This window comes from Akebia trifoliata, chromosome 5, assembly GCF_017979445.1.
Source record: "Akebia trifoliata isolate Shusen 1 chromosome 5, ASM1797944v1, whole genome shotgun sequence".
NCBI classification, from domain to species: Eukaryota; Viridiplantae; Streptophyta; class Magnoliopsida; order Ranunculales; family Lardizabalaceae; genus Akebia; species Akebia trifoliata.
The window spans coordinates 26,528,795-26,543,315 of record NC_141379.1 but is presented as its reverse complement, the minus strand read 5'-3'; the positions used below and the strand labels follow the sequence as shown (position 1 = coordinate 26,543,315).

Below are 14,521 nucleotides of genomic sequence, written 5' to 3'. Positions count from 1 at the left end.
GGAAGTACTTTTGAGACTTTTTAGAGATCAAAAATTTATGAGGGGTATTTTTGTCATTTTATCAATTTTTGTTCATTTTGGTGAATTTTGACGTGAAATTTCTTTCGGTCCTAATGTGATTATTTCTAAGTTTCAATTTCATATTTTTCTAGCATGATGAGGTCTCTAAGTTATCCAAATGTGTAGTGAACCTAAGTGAAGTGCTCTAAGTCGGGTGGAAAATGTAGTGATCTTAAGCGTGTGAAATTCTATGTCACGTGGTCAGAAGAAAGTAACTGGGTGACAAATTACCAAGTTAGGCGGATGCAAAAATGCGGTGTTTACACCTATCAATGAATATCTAATATTCTTCTCTTTCTTCTAGTCAAGCATAAGTTTTTTAACCACCCCATTATCTGAGTTACACTCATTTGCTCATAAAAATGCACCATCGTGTTTCTGAAAATAAATAATCGATATATCTATGAATTTTTTTTAAGGAAGTTTAAATTATATTAAATTAGATCTAACTAATTTACTTGTCATGATGGACATCCATAAAACACTCTACGATTGTTTTCCTTCTTATAACTAGTAAATTATTTCATTAATAAGCCACAATAACAACGGGGAGAAAAATATTGTATCATGAATAGTATAAACACATCACATTTTATCAAATAAAAAGTGTTACAATGTCATATAAAAAGAGAAATATAATTTTCAACTATAATGAAAATTAAAATATTACGATGTCCTATTATTAAGAATAAATCCAAAATAGATCAAAGCTCTCAAGTTCTATCATAAACAACATATAATGTATTTGATTATTCCACTCCTTGTCATCTTTATGGTAACACGGGATCGACGATCTACAGGTTTTTCATTATTTCATATTCAAGTGAATCCCTTCATCTTCCACAATTTGTTCTTCCTCGAAACGTAAGAATTCTTCATTTATAATTGTATATTTTCTTATGAAGTTATGGAGTGTCATGCAAGTTAATGTAATATTTCATTGCGTTTGGAATTTGTAACGAGGTATTTACTTCAAAATTATCCATTTTACCTTTAAAACTTCAAAACATCAGTCAATGATGTTCCTAAGTGAATAATGTATATAGTTAAAATCTTGTAAATGATATTTGTACCCTAATAAGGTGCGAGATAGCCTTCCATCAATGAATATCCAACATCGACCAAATAATATTTGCCTTTAAAAAAATTACCTATTAAGAACGACATTTTCAATATTGTATTTTATCTTAATTTTTTTTTTTAAAATTAACTTAGAGGAGGATGTAAAAATTATATCGATGACTTCATAATAGTGTCAAAGAATACGCGAGAATCATTAGTCGATCCTTCCCATCCAGCTATGACATGTGTAAATGTCATATCAAAAGCACAAGTGGTCATAACATTTTGTGTTATGTCTTTGTGTCCTCGAAATCTATTCTAATGCATGAACGGGATATGTACATTAATATATGTCCCATCAATTGCCCTAATACAATCCTTATATTTATATATTTTCAATATAAAATAATTATATTTGGCATTATTAGCACTAATGCTAAATGAAGCAAATCATTGAGAAAATACCTTCAATATAGTAAATATCTTTCATTGATTCATATATGCATCAAGACTTCGTTGAGATTAAGAGGAACGATCAAAGACTTTGAAATTTCAATTAAGCCTCTAAGAACGATATGAAAATATTTGTTAATTGTATCCAATGAATACTTAAAATAGGCCCTTAGTATCATATGCCTTTCATTTGTTAATCAAGATTTTTTTTTCATCTTTTATTAGACCCCTCTCTATAATATATCATACAAATTTAGGAAAACATGACGTTTCATCCTAAATAAATCATTGCATGTGTTACCTTGTTCATCAATGATGTTATACGGATAATCTATTCTAGTATAAACAGAATTCCTATGTGATTTCCTATAGATAAAGCTGTCAACGTATTGCTGTATTGCAACAATGGCACATGTTACCAAAATATCTAACAATAAATCTTCATCTATGGTATTCACGTCATGAACTTCATCGTACTGGACATATTATCATGAGTGGACGTACAGTCATGGGTGAAAATATCATTATCGAAATCCATAAGTCTGTATAAGTAAATAGTTAAAAATTATATAAATCCAAGTCATAACATTCAAATAATATAGATAACAAAATAAACATATTTAACAGTCACCACATAACCTAATATTACCCAATCCATACAAAGTACAAAAAAAAAAAAAATGGACATTGTCAATACCACCATAGTGGTAGCATATAGTTATAACCATTAATAAAAGATGGTAATAAACAAACATAGATAAAACACACACAAATACTATTTAGAACGAGTAACTCAAGCATTATCCATCTCGTCATCTAACCAGTCAACACGGCGTTCATCTGTTTGTAACTTGCACTAAATTTGTCTGTACTCCTTTATACTGAATAATTTTAGTGCAAACCAATAATGATCACTATTAGGGATGATTTCTATTGTTGCATCCAACAAATACACTCCCTAATGCTAAAGGAGGTGGTGCACTACTCGCACTCATTTTCAACAAAATTGATTCAACCAAACATTCAATTTGTCGTCTCAACATAATTGTATTTGTCATTTTTTGTCGTTTGTAATGGAGTTGAAAATCTAGTGTATCTCCAGATCTCCTACGTGATGATGCAATAAATGAAGGGGTACCATCAACATCAACATCAGGAGAAATATTAATAGGCGACTAGGAACTTAATGATTGGGACTCTGGTAGTTGCATTTCTTGAACAAACTTAGGATAATCATCATCATCAAGATCATCATCATTATCATCATCATCCTGAAACTCATACTCAATTGCTCTAGATAACCTGGTAAATGGATGTACATCGGGCTTAGAAGAGTTTGCAATATACTTTCCAATAACGTAGGTCCTTCCAAATAGTGTGTCCAACTCTTCAACATCTTCTAGTCCCTTATAACGTCATTATGCATCAGTTTAATTTTTTACAAAATAAATAAACTTGTTTTATAAGTTTGAATAAGTAAACGTGACATTCCTATTTGGTAATCTAATTGAAAATTACCTCCAACCAAGAGTCCCACCAGTTATCACTTGCAAATACCTTATTGTTAACAGCATCATAATGCACATCACTACATATTTTTAGTTTAATCCATCTAGTCCAAATATCTTTAGGGTTATCCCAGTGATTCTTATGTTGCTTCTTAATGTAACGAAGCCTAGTATTTATCTGGAATTGCTTGATTAGATATGAATATCTTAATACATTAAATGAAGTACTATATGTTTTTCCTTCTTAACCAATTCCACACATATATCAACCCAAATCTTATGAAGATGGAAAGTCCATCTTACGGAATTGATTTTTAACTCTGTTTCTTTCGGTTATGTTACTTTTTGTCTCGCTATCTAACAAAATCTAGTCATTAAACTTGTTTTATCCATCTAAGTATCCAACTAATCTAACAACACCGTAATAACCTAACGAGAGATCTAATGAAATAGTGATTCCATTGTTTCTCAAAAATTGCATAAATTTTTCCATTCTAAAGATAAACCGAACGAAAAACTTAAATTAATTTATTTTAATCATATGTATATAGATGTTAAAAATATCAAAAAGAGCAGCAAAATCTAAAAATTACGTAATCGATTATTCAATCTTCAAGTAAGTCTAAATTTAATATGTCATGTAATTTATCTTTCTCGCAAATTTACTTCTGATGAAACATAAAATTTATGATTTTTCTTTTTTCAATATTAGGATTTGGTTATGAAATCGACATTGGACTCAATATTCAAAGTCGGGTTCGGTGTAAAATTGGATAGCATGGGTGGATCAAGTGAAGGATTCCATTTCGCCAATGCATTCGATGATTCGAGCATGATGACCTTGTGGAGATATGTCGATATTTTGTGGAAAATCAAGAGGTTTTTGATAATGTTTGATTACAAGCCAAAGTAAAGAAAAATATGAAAATTATAGACAGTTTTATGTACAAGCTAATTCGTAACAAAATCGAACGAGTCTCTAATTTAAACAATGTTATTTAGTAAGTTAAAAAATAAAATAAAAAGTATTTGAACAAGTTTCTAATTCGAAACCAAAATTATATTTATATTTCTAAAATCCATCATCTTCAAGGTCTGTAATATATCATTGGTGAGTGAAGCAAGTGAGGGCAATGACTATTCGGGAGTAAAGGAGGTGAGGCCATGATTGTTGGTGAGTGAAAGAGGTGTAGGTAAGGGCGATGGTTGTTGGTGAGTGAAGAACGTGAAAACAATGATTCTTGGTAAGTGAATGAGGTGAAGGTGAGTACGATGATGAGGGGGATGGTTGTTGGTAAGTGAAGGAGGTGAGGGTGATGGTCGTTAGTGAGTGGAGGTGAAGATGGTGGTGAGGGAGATGGCTTGGTTAGTAAGGGAGATGAGGAAGGTTGAAAGAGGTTTGTGTTTGAGTAAAAAAAATATAAATCAAAATAGAATACCTCAGAAAGTCATTGATGTCGTGATGCCTTAAAATTGTCAAGATTTTCTCTTAACAGCGGCTGTGGAGTCGAGCTACTGTTAATGATTTTTCCCTCTTTTTAGGTTAAATTTGGCTGGAAAATTCATCAAAGATGAAGAGTATTTCTATAACTTCATTTGAGTCATTTTATGTTCTTTAGCTTTGCGCAAAAGCCATTTCACAAAGCACATCTTGGACTTCACATAGGAGTTGTTTTGGACTTCATTTTATATCTACATGAGCAATAAAAGCCCCAATGAACAATAGTCCATTGAATTTTGGGGCTTAAAAGTGAAAAAAGCCACACACACAAAAAACTACCCACAGAAGCCCAAATGAACAGACTTTTAGCTTTTTTTACCTTCTAAAAGCTTTTAGGAATGTAACTCGATCAATATCTATCACAGTTTCAAGTGTATCAATTACTTGTCTTTCTATTAAAGAATTTTGATTTTTGCCTTTCTTTTTCGTTAGTAAAGTAACAAAAATAGCCATCTCATTAATAACATCTATCATACCCTTTCCAGTACTCTTTGTGACTTTTTAGTTGCACATGAACTTGATGGTGTTGTCGATCGATGCTTTTTACGTTGACTTGATGGATCAATATCTTCATCCAAATTTATAGTATCTTGTGTATCATTAATCACATCTTCATTATCATAAATTGGATTTGAATATTGCTCACATATCAAATCCTCACCGTGATTTACTCTTACATCATTGTTGTTGATATCTATATCTTGGGGGTGCTCTATTATACTTTCTAGTAGCACCACCATCAGCAAATATTATGCACAACTCATTGTAGTAAGCCATACTCTTAGTCCTCAAAGTTCTCATCTCCGGGTATGTCTGCATATAATAGAGTTCAACTACTTACATAACATAAAAAATTTTATGAAAGTTCTATATATTTTGAGTAAATAAAACGTGAACCTTAATATAATCATCTCAAACTCTATCATCTGCTATCACCATTTCTTTTGCATCATCCCACGCAAATCCACTTTGAGTAATTTGTTATGACATTGTAATTCTTCTTTAAAGTCTTGTTACAGTTTTTCAAAACTTTCCTATTATAATAAGGCCAAATTTTGCATTAAAATGTTTTACCATCTTCTTCCAAGCACTTTTACTAATTTGACCTTCGAGTAGTTGTCCATCATACACTTGACTTACCATGAGATTTATAAGACATCGATCCATCAGTGGTGTCCAATTAGTCTTTGCTTATTGATTATTAGTGGGGATTTGTCTATTAGAAGATTCTTTATCTATTTTTCTATTTTTAAATTAATAAAAAAAAATTATATCAACCACTTGCAACAATTTAGCAATAATCATAAAATTTAAACATCATCATGATATTGGTTTGTCTAGTCAGATCAACAAGATAGTGTAAGAAAACTACCAACTACCATCTTCTACTCCTAAGAAAATTTTGAATTAAGAAATGTAAATATTTGTTGAAAATGACTCACCCTAATTAGATTCAGTAGAGAATATGGTGTCCTCTAAAAAAAATATATTATCATTCAATTAAATGTGCAAACATATAAAAACTTGAAAAGTAATACATCATAGTCAATCTTTTCTAAAATTATTCATTCCTTAGTAAGTCTTAGAATCTTACTAAATAGGTAAGAAAAGCGTTTTTCATATTTACTTTCTTTCAATTACAGAGAGCCTATTAACATACAGAATCGTAAAAGTTTTAACTTTGAAGTCATAAAAATGATAAGACTGGTCAAGTTTACAATGAAGCCTATTGTACCACCTAAAAATTTCAAACCAATTGGAGTTTTTTCTTAAGGAATGATACATCTTAGAAATCCCGATTGCCATTGCTACAATAATGTGTTGTGATTACCAACTTCCAGGCTATGTAGTTTCTTTTACAAATATCCACATTGGACGATTCCAAAGAGTATAGATTCTCAAGGAAAACTACGCCAACTTAAAACTATGCTAGATCAATTGAAATTTTCTAGGTGACATTATAGTGTTCAAAATATTGGTTGCCAGTCATTACAGTCTTGTGTAGCACCCTATAACTTCACTTATGAAACTTTAGATCAGATTATTCCAGTGCTTTTGGTTTAATCTATTAGTTTATTGAGCCCCATAAAAAACTCTAGACCAATCAAAATTTTCTAGAAGTTATAGATCTTAGAAGCCCTAATCATCCTTGCATGGTGTATCTCATATATTCGCTAAAATCAAAAATAGTATTTCTAAATTACCACTTTGATTTATTGCATACTTAAATCACAGAGAGAGAGATGTGTAAGATGAGATTCTGATCTGAAGGAGTTGAAGAAGACTTGTGGTGGTGGAGTAAATAGCAGCAAAGAGAAACGTGATAGTTGTTACCTTGACGAGAGAATAGTCAAGATCGGTTAGAGAGATTTTCTCTAATCTTTAAAATAGAAGTTTATGAAAACTAGGAAAGAGAAATCTTGATCTTTTTGGTGGGATTTCTCTTTCCCAGTTTTTAACTCATGCTAATCTTGTGTGAGTTATGCTAATCAATGTTATTAACAATTTATTTGTTAAACAAACATGATTTTTGAGGAAAGTGTATCTTACACGATATCTTGGAAAATCTAACTAGAATAACAAACACGGCCTTAGGGTTTGAGTCTATGCAAGAGTTGTAGAAGCTTAACTCACAACATATTTTTTTAACCTAGCTATGGAGATTTGAGGTTAGCGGAGATTTTATTTTTTTTATTTTTTATTTTTTATTTTTTAATCTCATTTATGATGTGGATATCACTTCAAGGTTTGTTGGGTAACAAACTTGATAAATGAATGTTTGGTGGGTATTAAACTTCATAAAGTACGGTTCACTTGAAGTTGCCAGAAGTTGGAGGGTGCTTTTGTAATAAAAATGCAAATGTTAGGTCTGCCACTTGAATATCTCTTAAATTAATTCAAAGTTTCAAATTGTTGACTCGAAGGTTTCTTTTGAGTCGAAGGACTTTTTCCACGAAATTTCATATAAAAGAAATAACGGACAATTATCGAAAAAGGGTCAAAGTCTCACTTAATTATATATATATAACATAACAATTTTTAAAAAAAATTATAAAAAAATAACTTAAATTTCTGGACTGTGCAGCGGTTTAGTGATTGCATGTTTACTCACAGGCAAATAATCACTCCTAAAACGTTGGACATTCGTGATTTAAGATATTTTTGAAAATATTTAAAAAAAATTATAATTAATTAAGACTTTGACTTTTTTAGATAATTTTCCCGAGAAAGAAAACAGGTGCTCAATAATGATCATATTCACAACTTTACTCTGTTTTCCAATGGTGATGATGAAGAGAAGCCATACCCATACCCATACCTATGGTGCTTCACTACTTCTTCTCCTCCAACTCCTTTCGCTTTTCCTTTGTTTTTGTGAGGGACAATCATCATCCCATGTGGAGGTAGCAAACTTCATCAAACAAGGCCAACAACTAAGCAACTTTGAGACCTTAGTTTCTCCAGAGTCCATCTTCAAACTAGGCTTCTTTAACTTCAAACCTTCTACTTGGACTTACTTAGGGATATGGAACAGAGATGGTACATACGTGTGGATCGCCAATCGTGACAACCCAATCTCGGATTCCACTGGTGTTCTCACCATTGATGCTGATGGAATTTTGAAAATTGAATACGATGTAATTAATGGTAAGTCCATCGTTTTAAGTTCTCAGAAAGCATCAAAGGGTAGCACTGTGACTGCTATTCTACTAAATTCTGGCAATTTTGTGTTGAATGAAATATATTCTAATGGAACTGGACATCGGATACTGTGGCAGAGCTTCGATTATCCAACCGACGTTCTTCTTACCGGAATGAAGCTTGGCCAGAATTTAAAAACTGGGAAGAATTGGTCACTTACTTCATGGATCGGCGATAAAAACCCTGCTTCAGGGGCTTTCACTCTAGAGATTGATCCAAATGGTACCAACCAATTGGTTATCACACGACAAGGGGAGGTTCATTGGAGGAGTGGTGTCTGGAACGGAACTAATTTCGAAAATGTACCCTTTCAGAATCAGACATTTACTACCTATGTATACCAATACAATTTCAGCTTCGTTTCGAATAAGGAAGAAAGGTACTTCAGTTATTCTGCTATGTTGGGTTCTTCTTCCAAGTTAATTTGGTGGATGGATTGGACCGGGTTGCTCGTCAAGATAGAGATGGACAGCGTCACTACATATATGGAAGATGCCTTGGTTGTGTGTATAAACAGCGTCAATAAATATATGGTTGATCATTCGTTTGTGTGTAAAACATATTCCATGAAGGGGTGTGTCCGTGACAAGGCGTCAGTTTGCAAGAGTGGTGACAAGGAGTTCGAGCGAAGAAGTGGTGATATGTCAGGTGTTCCTACAAGTACCAATGATCCAAATATGGGTCTAAGCCATGGTGAGACCCAATGCAGGAACAATTGTTCTTGTGTTGCCTCTTTGCTTCCATGACCAGAGAAGGGATAGGATGTTACTTCCCGGTTTTTTCTTTCTCTAAAACTTTTCCAGATTTATCTCAATTAATTGAGTTTACCCCCTTTTGAAATAATTGCCGGACCTGAACATTATTACTATGGGGGCAGACATAAATTTTGATGGGGGCACAATCCCTCCCTAAACTCCCAAACATATGAGTCCGACTTTGAATCAGTAAGGCTGCTTCAAAATTTTGAAGGAACCATCCTTGTAACAAGACACATGGCATTTTGAATTTATTTCACGCCCTTTATTTGGAATACCTCCTTGGAAATGTCATGTGTAATCCGATGGAGAGAGTTTGTTCAAAATTTTGAAGCAGCCTGCCCGCTTCAAAGTTTTATCCAAACATATTTGGTCTTGCCTAGTATTAAATTATCTTTCCTTCAAAACATCCTGTAATGTGCCCATAATGTTAAATTTGGACACACTTCCAATAAATATATAGAAATGAAACATTATACTAGACTTCAATTTCCATGAAATATTTATTTAACTTTTATTATTTGTTATATACTAGATAATAATAAAAAATGAATTGACTGTAAATAAGGCATACAATAGTGAGCATGTTACAAACCATTTTAAATAATTTGCATTCGTTCTTCAATGCAGAGAAAAAGAAAAAGAACTGGTGGATATGGCTCATCATTGCGGTAGCAATTGCTTTAGTAATATCCATTTTGGCCTTCTTAGGCTACTTGGCACGGAAAAAACTCAAACTAAAAGGTAAACTCTCATAATCAATCGATGAGTAAATGACTTTATAGAGCTACATTTCAGCTACAAATCATTTATTTTTTCTCATCATTCCAGAGGCCGTTACTTTAGTAATATCCCTTTTGGCCTCCTCAGGCTACTTAGCATGGAAAAAACTCAAACTAAAAGGTAAACTCTCATAATCAATCGATGAGTAAATGACTTTATAAAGCTACATTTCAGCTACAAATCATTTATTTTTTCTCATCATTGCAGAGGCCGTTGCTTTAGTAATGTCCCTGTTGACCTCCTTAATCTACTTGGTGCGCAAAAAACTCGAACTAAGAGGTAAACCATCATAATCAACAACTCTCATAATCAATCTATGAGTAAATGACCATTGAGCTACAAATCATTTTTTCTCTTTTATTATTGTAACCAAACAGGCGAAACAGACACAATTGAAAAGACGGAATTACTTGAATTAGAAACTATAGAAAGACACGGAAAGAAGGATCATGAGTTGGTGCTATTCAAGTTTGATACCATATTGGCTGCCACAGATAACTTCTCACCAAAAAATAAGCTTGGAGAGGGTGGATTCGGACCTGTTTACAAGGTAACCTTTGTTTCCAATAGTTAAGTTGGTAAGAGCACATATGATCTTGCCCTTGGATTAGGGGCTATGAAATTATTTCTCAACGTCCATCTACCACTAGACTTACAATGTCACCTAACTCTTAGAAATTAGGTCCTTTCAACTCCAATAAAAATAAAAAATTGCATCATGAGATTGAACCCAACCTCCCACTTGGGTGGGATACACACCAACCGTCTCAGCTGGCAGTTGGGTGTTGACAAAGTAAGCTTTAAGACTCTTAAAACAACTTTTTTTTTCTTTGGTAAATTGCCACTGATAGAAAATGAATAGATGGAAAAAGTGTTGTCAAATATCTTTCCATGACTGAAAATACAAAGTTTTCTTGGTAGACATGACATACACACAGAAAATGATCAAATTCAATAGCTAGAAATCTCCATCATGATGGATTTTGGTATCCTGAGCCATTGAAATTGGGGGGTTAAACTTTCATGTGATCAATCACCCTGTCCAAATGTGCCCCTCATAGTATCAATATAAAAAAACTGATATTGAATCATCATCAGTCGCACTCAGACATTGCCTCTGCGTCATGGAAGTCTCCCTCAAAAAAACCCACCTTTTGAAGCTCCCACCATTATCAATGCTTCGCTTGAGTTAAGAAGAATATTAACGAACATTGTTGCTTAAATTGTAATCTATTGTTAATAACTACACTTTCTTGAATCAAACATTATTAGGAGCCTTTTTTTTTTTTTTTTGATGTGTAGTAGCTTTCTCTTATGTCTAATAGGTATTTTTCTTTACCTTTACATAGAGATTATTAATTATTTCAGGGAAGATTACTCGAGGGAGAGGAAATAGCAGTGAAGAGACTTTCAGGAAGTTCAAAACAAGGGTTAATGGAGTTCAAAAATGAGGTTGGACTAATTGCCAAGCTCCAACATAGGAATCTTGTAAGGCTTTTGGGTAGCTGCGTTAAAGGAGACGAAAAGATGTTAATCTATGAATACATGCCCAACAAAAGCTTGGACTCCATCCTCTTTGGTTTGAGATACTTTCAATGATATCTATTTATTTGATTTTGCTTTACTTTCTAATTTATTTGTAAATCATGGTCATTCTTTTTTATATTGCCGATTAAATTAATGCATGTCTTGCACAATTTGAAAAAAGCCCAAATTTGACAGCCTTGGGCCGTCGAATTTCATAAAATTTGACAGACCAAGAAGTCGAATTGGCGTCGAATTTTTCATTGTTAAATTTATTTTTTTTTCGACGGGCTAAAACTATCAAATTAATGAAGGATGGGAGAAATTCAACAGCTCTAAGCCATCAAATCTGAACATCAAGAATTGCGACGGTCCTAGACTGTCAAAATTCAGTTTCTAAAATTTATGGGCCTTGGCCCGTCAATTTTTTCTGACGAATTTTCCAGTTTTCACGTAGTGTCGGGAATTCTGTTTGGGGCTAAAAAAATCCCTTCCAAGGTCGCTTTCTTTGTTGGATCGCATCTCATAAAAAAATCCTAACAATGGACCAGGTTATGGCTCGGGTTATTCCCTCGGTGGTTTTCTTTTTTCTTTGTAGAAAGAGTGGGGAGACAATTTGTCATCTCTTTATTCATTGTCCCATTGCTACTGATATTTTGAAGCTGTTTTTTTTCCCTCTTTCATGTTTCCTGGTGTTTCCCTAACCCCATCTTGTCTATTTCATAGTTGAAAATTCACTTTGAGGCACAAAGAAAGTCATATTTGTTGTAGTGATTATAGCATACACAAGGAAGGTAACTTAGATATTTATAAAGCGTACACAAGGAAAGTAACTTAGTATCTATATATATATATATATATATATATATATATATATATATATATATATAAATTTTTCTTTATGGCAGGTCCCACGAGAACAGTACTAGATTGGAAGAAACGTGTAAACATCATTGAAGGGATCGCTCAAGGCCTTCTTTATCTACACACCTATTCTAGATTAAGGGTGATTCACAGAGATTTAAAAGCTAGTAACATTTTGCTAGACAATGAGATGAACCCAAGGATATCAGATTTCGGCTTAGCAAGGATTTTTGGATTGACTGAATCTGAAGCAAAAACAAAAAAGATTGCTGGGACACGGTAAGCTAACCACAATTAATACATCTACATGAATACATATATGTCCCCAAAAGCATATTTTTGTATTTGTACATTCCTGGTTTCCATTACTAATCGTTTTATTTAATGGTTGCATCCAGTGGTTATATGTCTCCTGAATATATAATGAAGGGAATTTTCTCTGAGAAGTCAGATGTCTTTAGCTTTGGAGTGTTATTGCTAGAGATTGTCAGTGGAAAGAAGAATAATACCCACTTCAGTAATAATGGACACGATCTCAATCTCATAGGATATGTAAGTTCCTAATATGAAATCCATGTAGTTATTGAAAATTCGATTTTCAATGGTTGAGTTTGCTTCATTTAATAAGTAAAGCTGAACTTGCTTGATTGTTTCAGGCATGGGATTTGTGCGAAAAAGGCGCATGTATTGAGCTAACGGATCCAATGTTGGATACTTCATTTCCCAAAGATAAAATGTTGAGGTATATTCAAGTAGGTCTTCTATGCGTACAAGAGAGTGCAACTGATAGACCCACTATGTTAGATGTTGTTTTTATGTTTGCTAATGATTCGCCTCTTCGAAAACGACCAACATTTTCTACCGGGGGCAAGCCAGAAAGTTGTTCTGTAAATGACCTAGCCATGGCTGTGATTGAGGCGCGGACATGTTGATGCCATGATGATAATGGGTATTCAGTTATTGTAATCAAATTTTAATTTTTCTCGTATTTAATGGTTCTGTGTGTATTAGATTTTCATTACCCATAAACCAAGTCTTATTAGGAATTTAATTCGTTTTTTAATGGGAATTTGTTTATAATTAGGAGATTGTCTTTTATTAGGAATTGTTTTTATTTCCTATTAGAATTAGAATCCTTTTTAGTTGTTTTGTCTTATTCAAATTTGTCTTTGGTGATTTTGTTTGATTATATGTTTTTGGTCTATATATAGAGAAAAGAAGATAGGGAATCTGATCAAGCATTTTTGGAGGATATTTCTTAATAATAAAATTTAGTTTTCTTCCTCTACTTCTATTTTGACTTTTCTCTTTCTTTCTTCTCTTCTGTTGCAAATTGCTTGTATTGTGTCACAAGTTACTGGATCCAACAATTAATATTAGAGCAATGGCTATGGCCAATGGCTCGTTTCAGCCACAACTTCCAAAGTTTGACGAGGAGAACTTTGAGCACTGGAGGATCGAGATGAAACTCATGTTTGAATTTTAGGAGATTTGGGAAGTTATTGAACAAGGCTACGTGGAACCAGTGGATCAAGCAAACCTCAACCAGGCTCAAAGAGATTCATTGAAAGAGAATGGAAAGAAAGATTGCAAAGCGCAATTTTTATCTTGCAATTGGTGGATGGGCAAGTCTTTGAAAAAGTTACAGACGATGGACAGATCAATAGGATCAAGCTTCCAAATAGCGGGTCTAACCATTTCTGTGATGGAGGCATGGTAGTGGTTTGCATTACCTTGATCAAATTACATATATATACCAATATATTAGTTAACGATAATACTTCTACTTACCTGCACTGAAGAAAAATCAGTGAGAAGATATCCATTACGACGAAATTTCATGTTAATAACAACTATATTATATTGGTAATAGACCAACAGACTCGAGATGTGTGTATCCAAGTGCCACTACCCGTATATGCAATGTGTTATAAGAGCTTTGGGAGATCAGAAAACTACATTATGAAGATATTTACCTGAATATTGGATCCTATACATACATGAGTAGCAACTATAGTATTAAGAACATTTACATTAACAATAGTTGTATGAATGTTTACATGGAAACTATCTATTGGAAATATTTAACTTTGTTATGTACCAGAAATGCTGATCTGATGGTGGGGGATGTGTATGTAGTCAATATGAGTCCAACTAAGTCCATTCGAGTTACCCTGTTTTAGTTTTTTAGCTACAAACCAAGTTTACAACACCACTTTGGTTATGGGGTCACAAACCAAGTTTACAACACCACTTTGGTTATGGGGTCATGTAAGAAAACTGGGTGTGGATAACTTGGAATCTAGAAC

At 33.2% G+C, this 14,521-nt stretch overlaps 1 protein-coding gene across 4 annotated transcripts; it reads left to right on the top strand.

Moving 5' to 3' along the window:
- Positions 1 to 7,805: 7,805 nt before the first annotated feature.
- On the top strand, positions 7,806 to 13,295 carry LOC147401841 (G-type lectin S-receptor-like serine/threonine-protein kinase CES101). 4 transcript variants are annotated; one of them, XM_086443269.1, is made up of 10 exons: positions 8,092 to 8,232; positions 8,364 to 8,979; positions 9,672 to 9,785; positions 9,873 to 9,944; positions 10,032 to 10,103; positions 10,202 to 10,374; positions 11,193 to 11,403; positions 12,257 to 12,491; positions 12,611 to 12,764; positions 12,869 to 13,295. In XM_086443269.1, the coding sequence occupies exons 1-10, from the start codon at positions 8,230 to 8,232 to the stop codon at positions 13,142 to 13,144; spliced, it is 1,926 nt and encodes a 641-aa protein (XP_086299395.1). In that variant the 5' UTR covers positions 8,092 to 8,229; the 3' UTR covers positions 13,145 to 13,295. The 4 variants fall into 4 exon arrangements, with proteins under 4 accessions (XP_086299393.1, XP_086299392.1, XP_086299394.1 ...); XM_086443267.1 differs by having other exon boundaries at positions 7,806 to 8,979; positions 9,912 to 9,944; XM_086443266.1 differs by having other exon boundaries at positions 7,807 to 8,979.
- Positions 13,296 to 14,521: the final 1,226 nt, after the last annotated feature.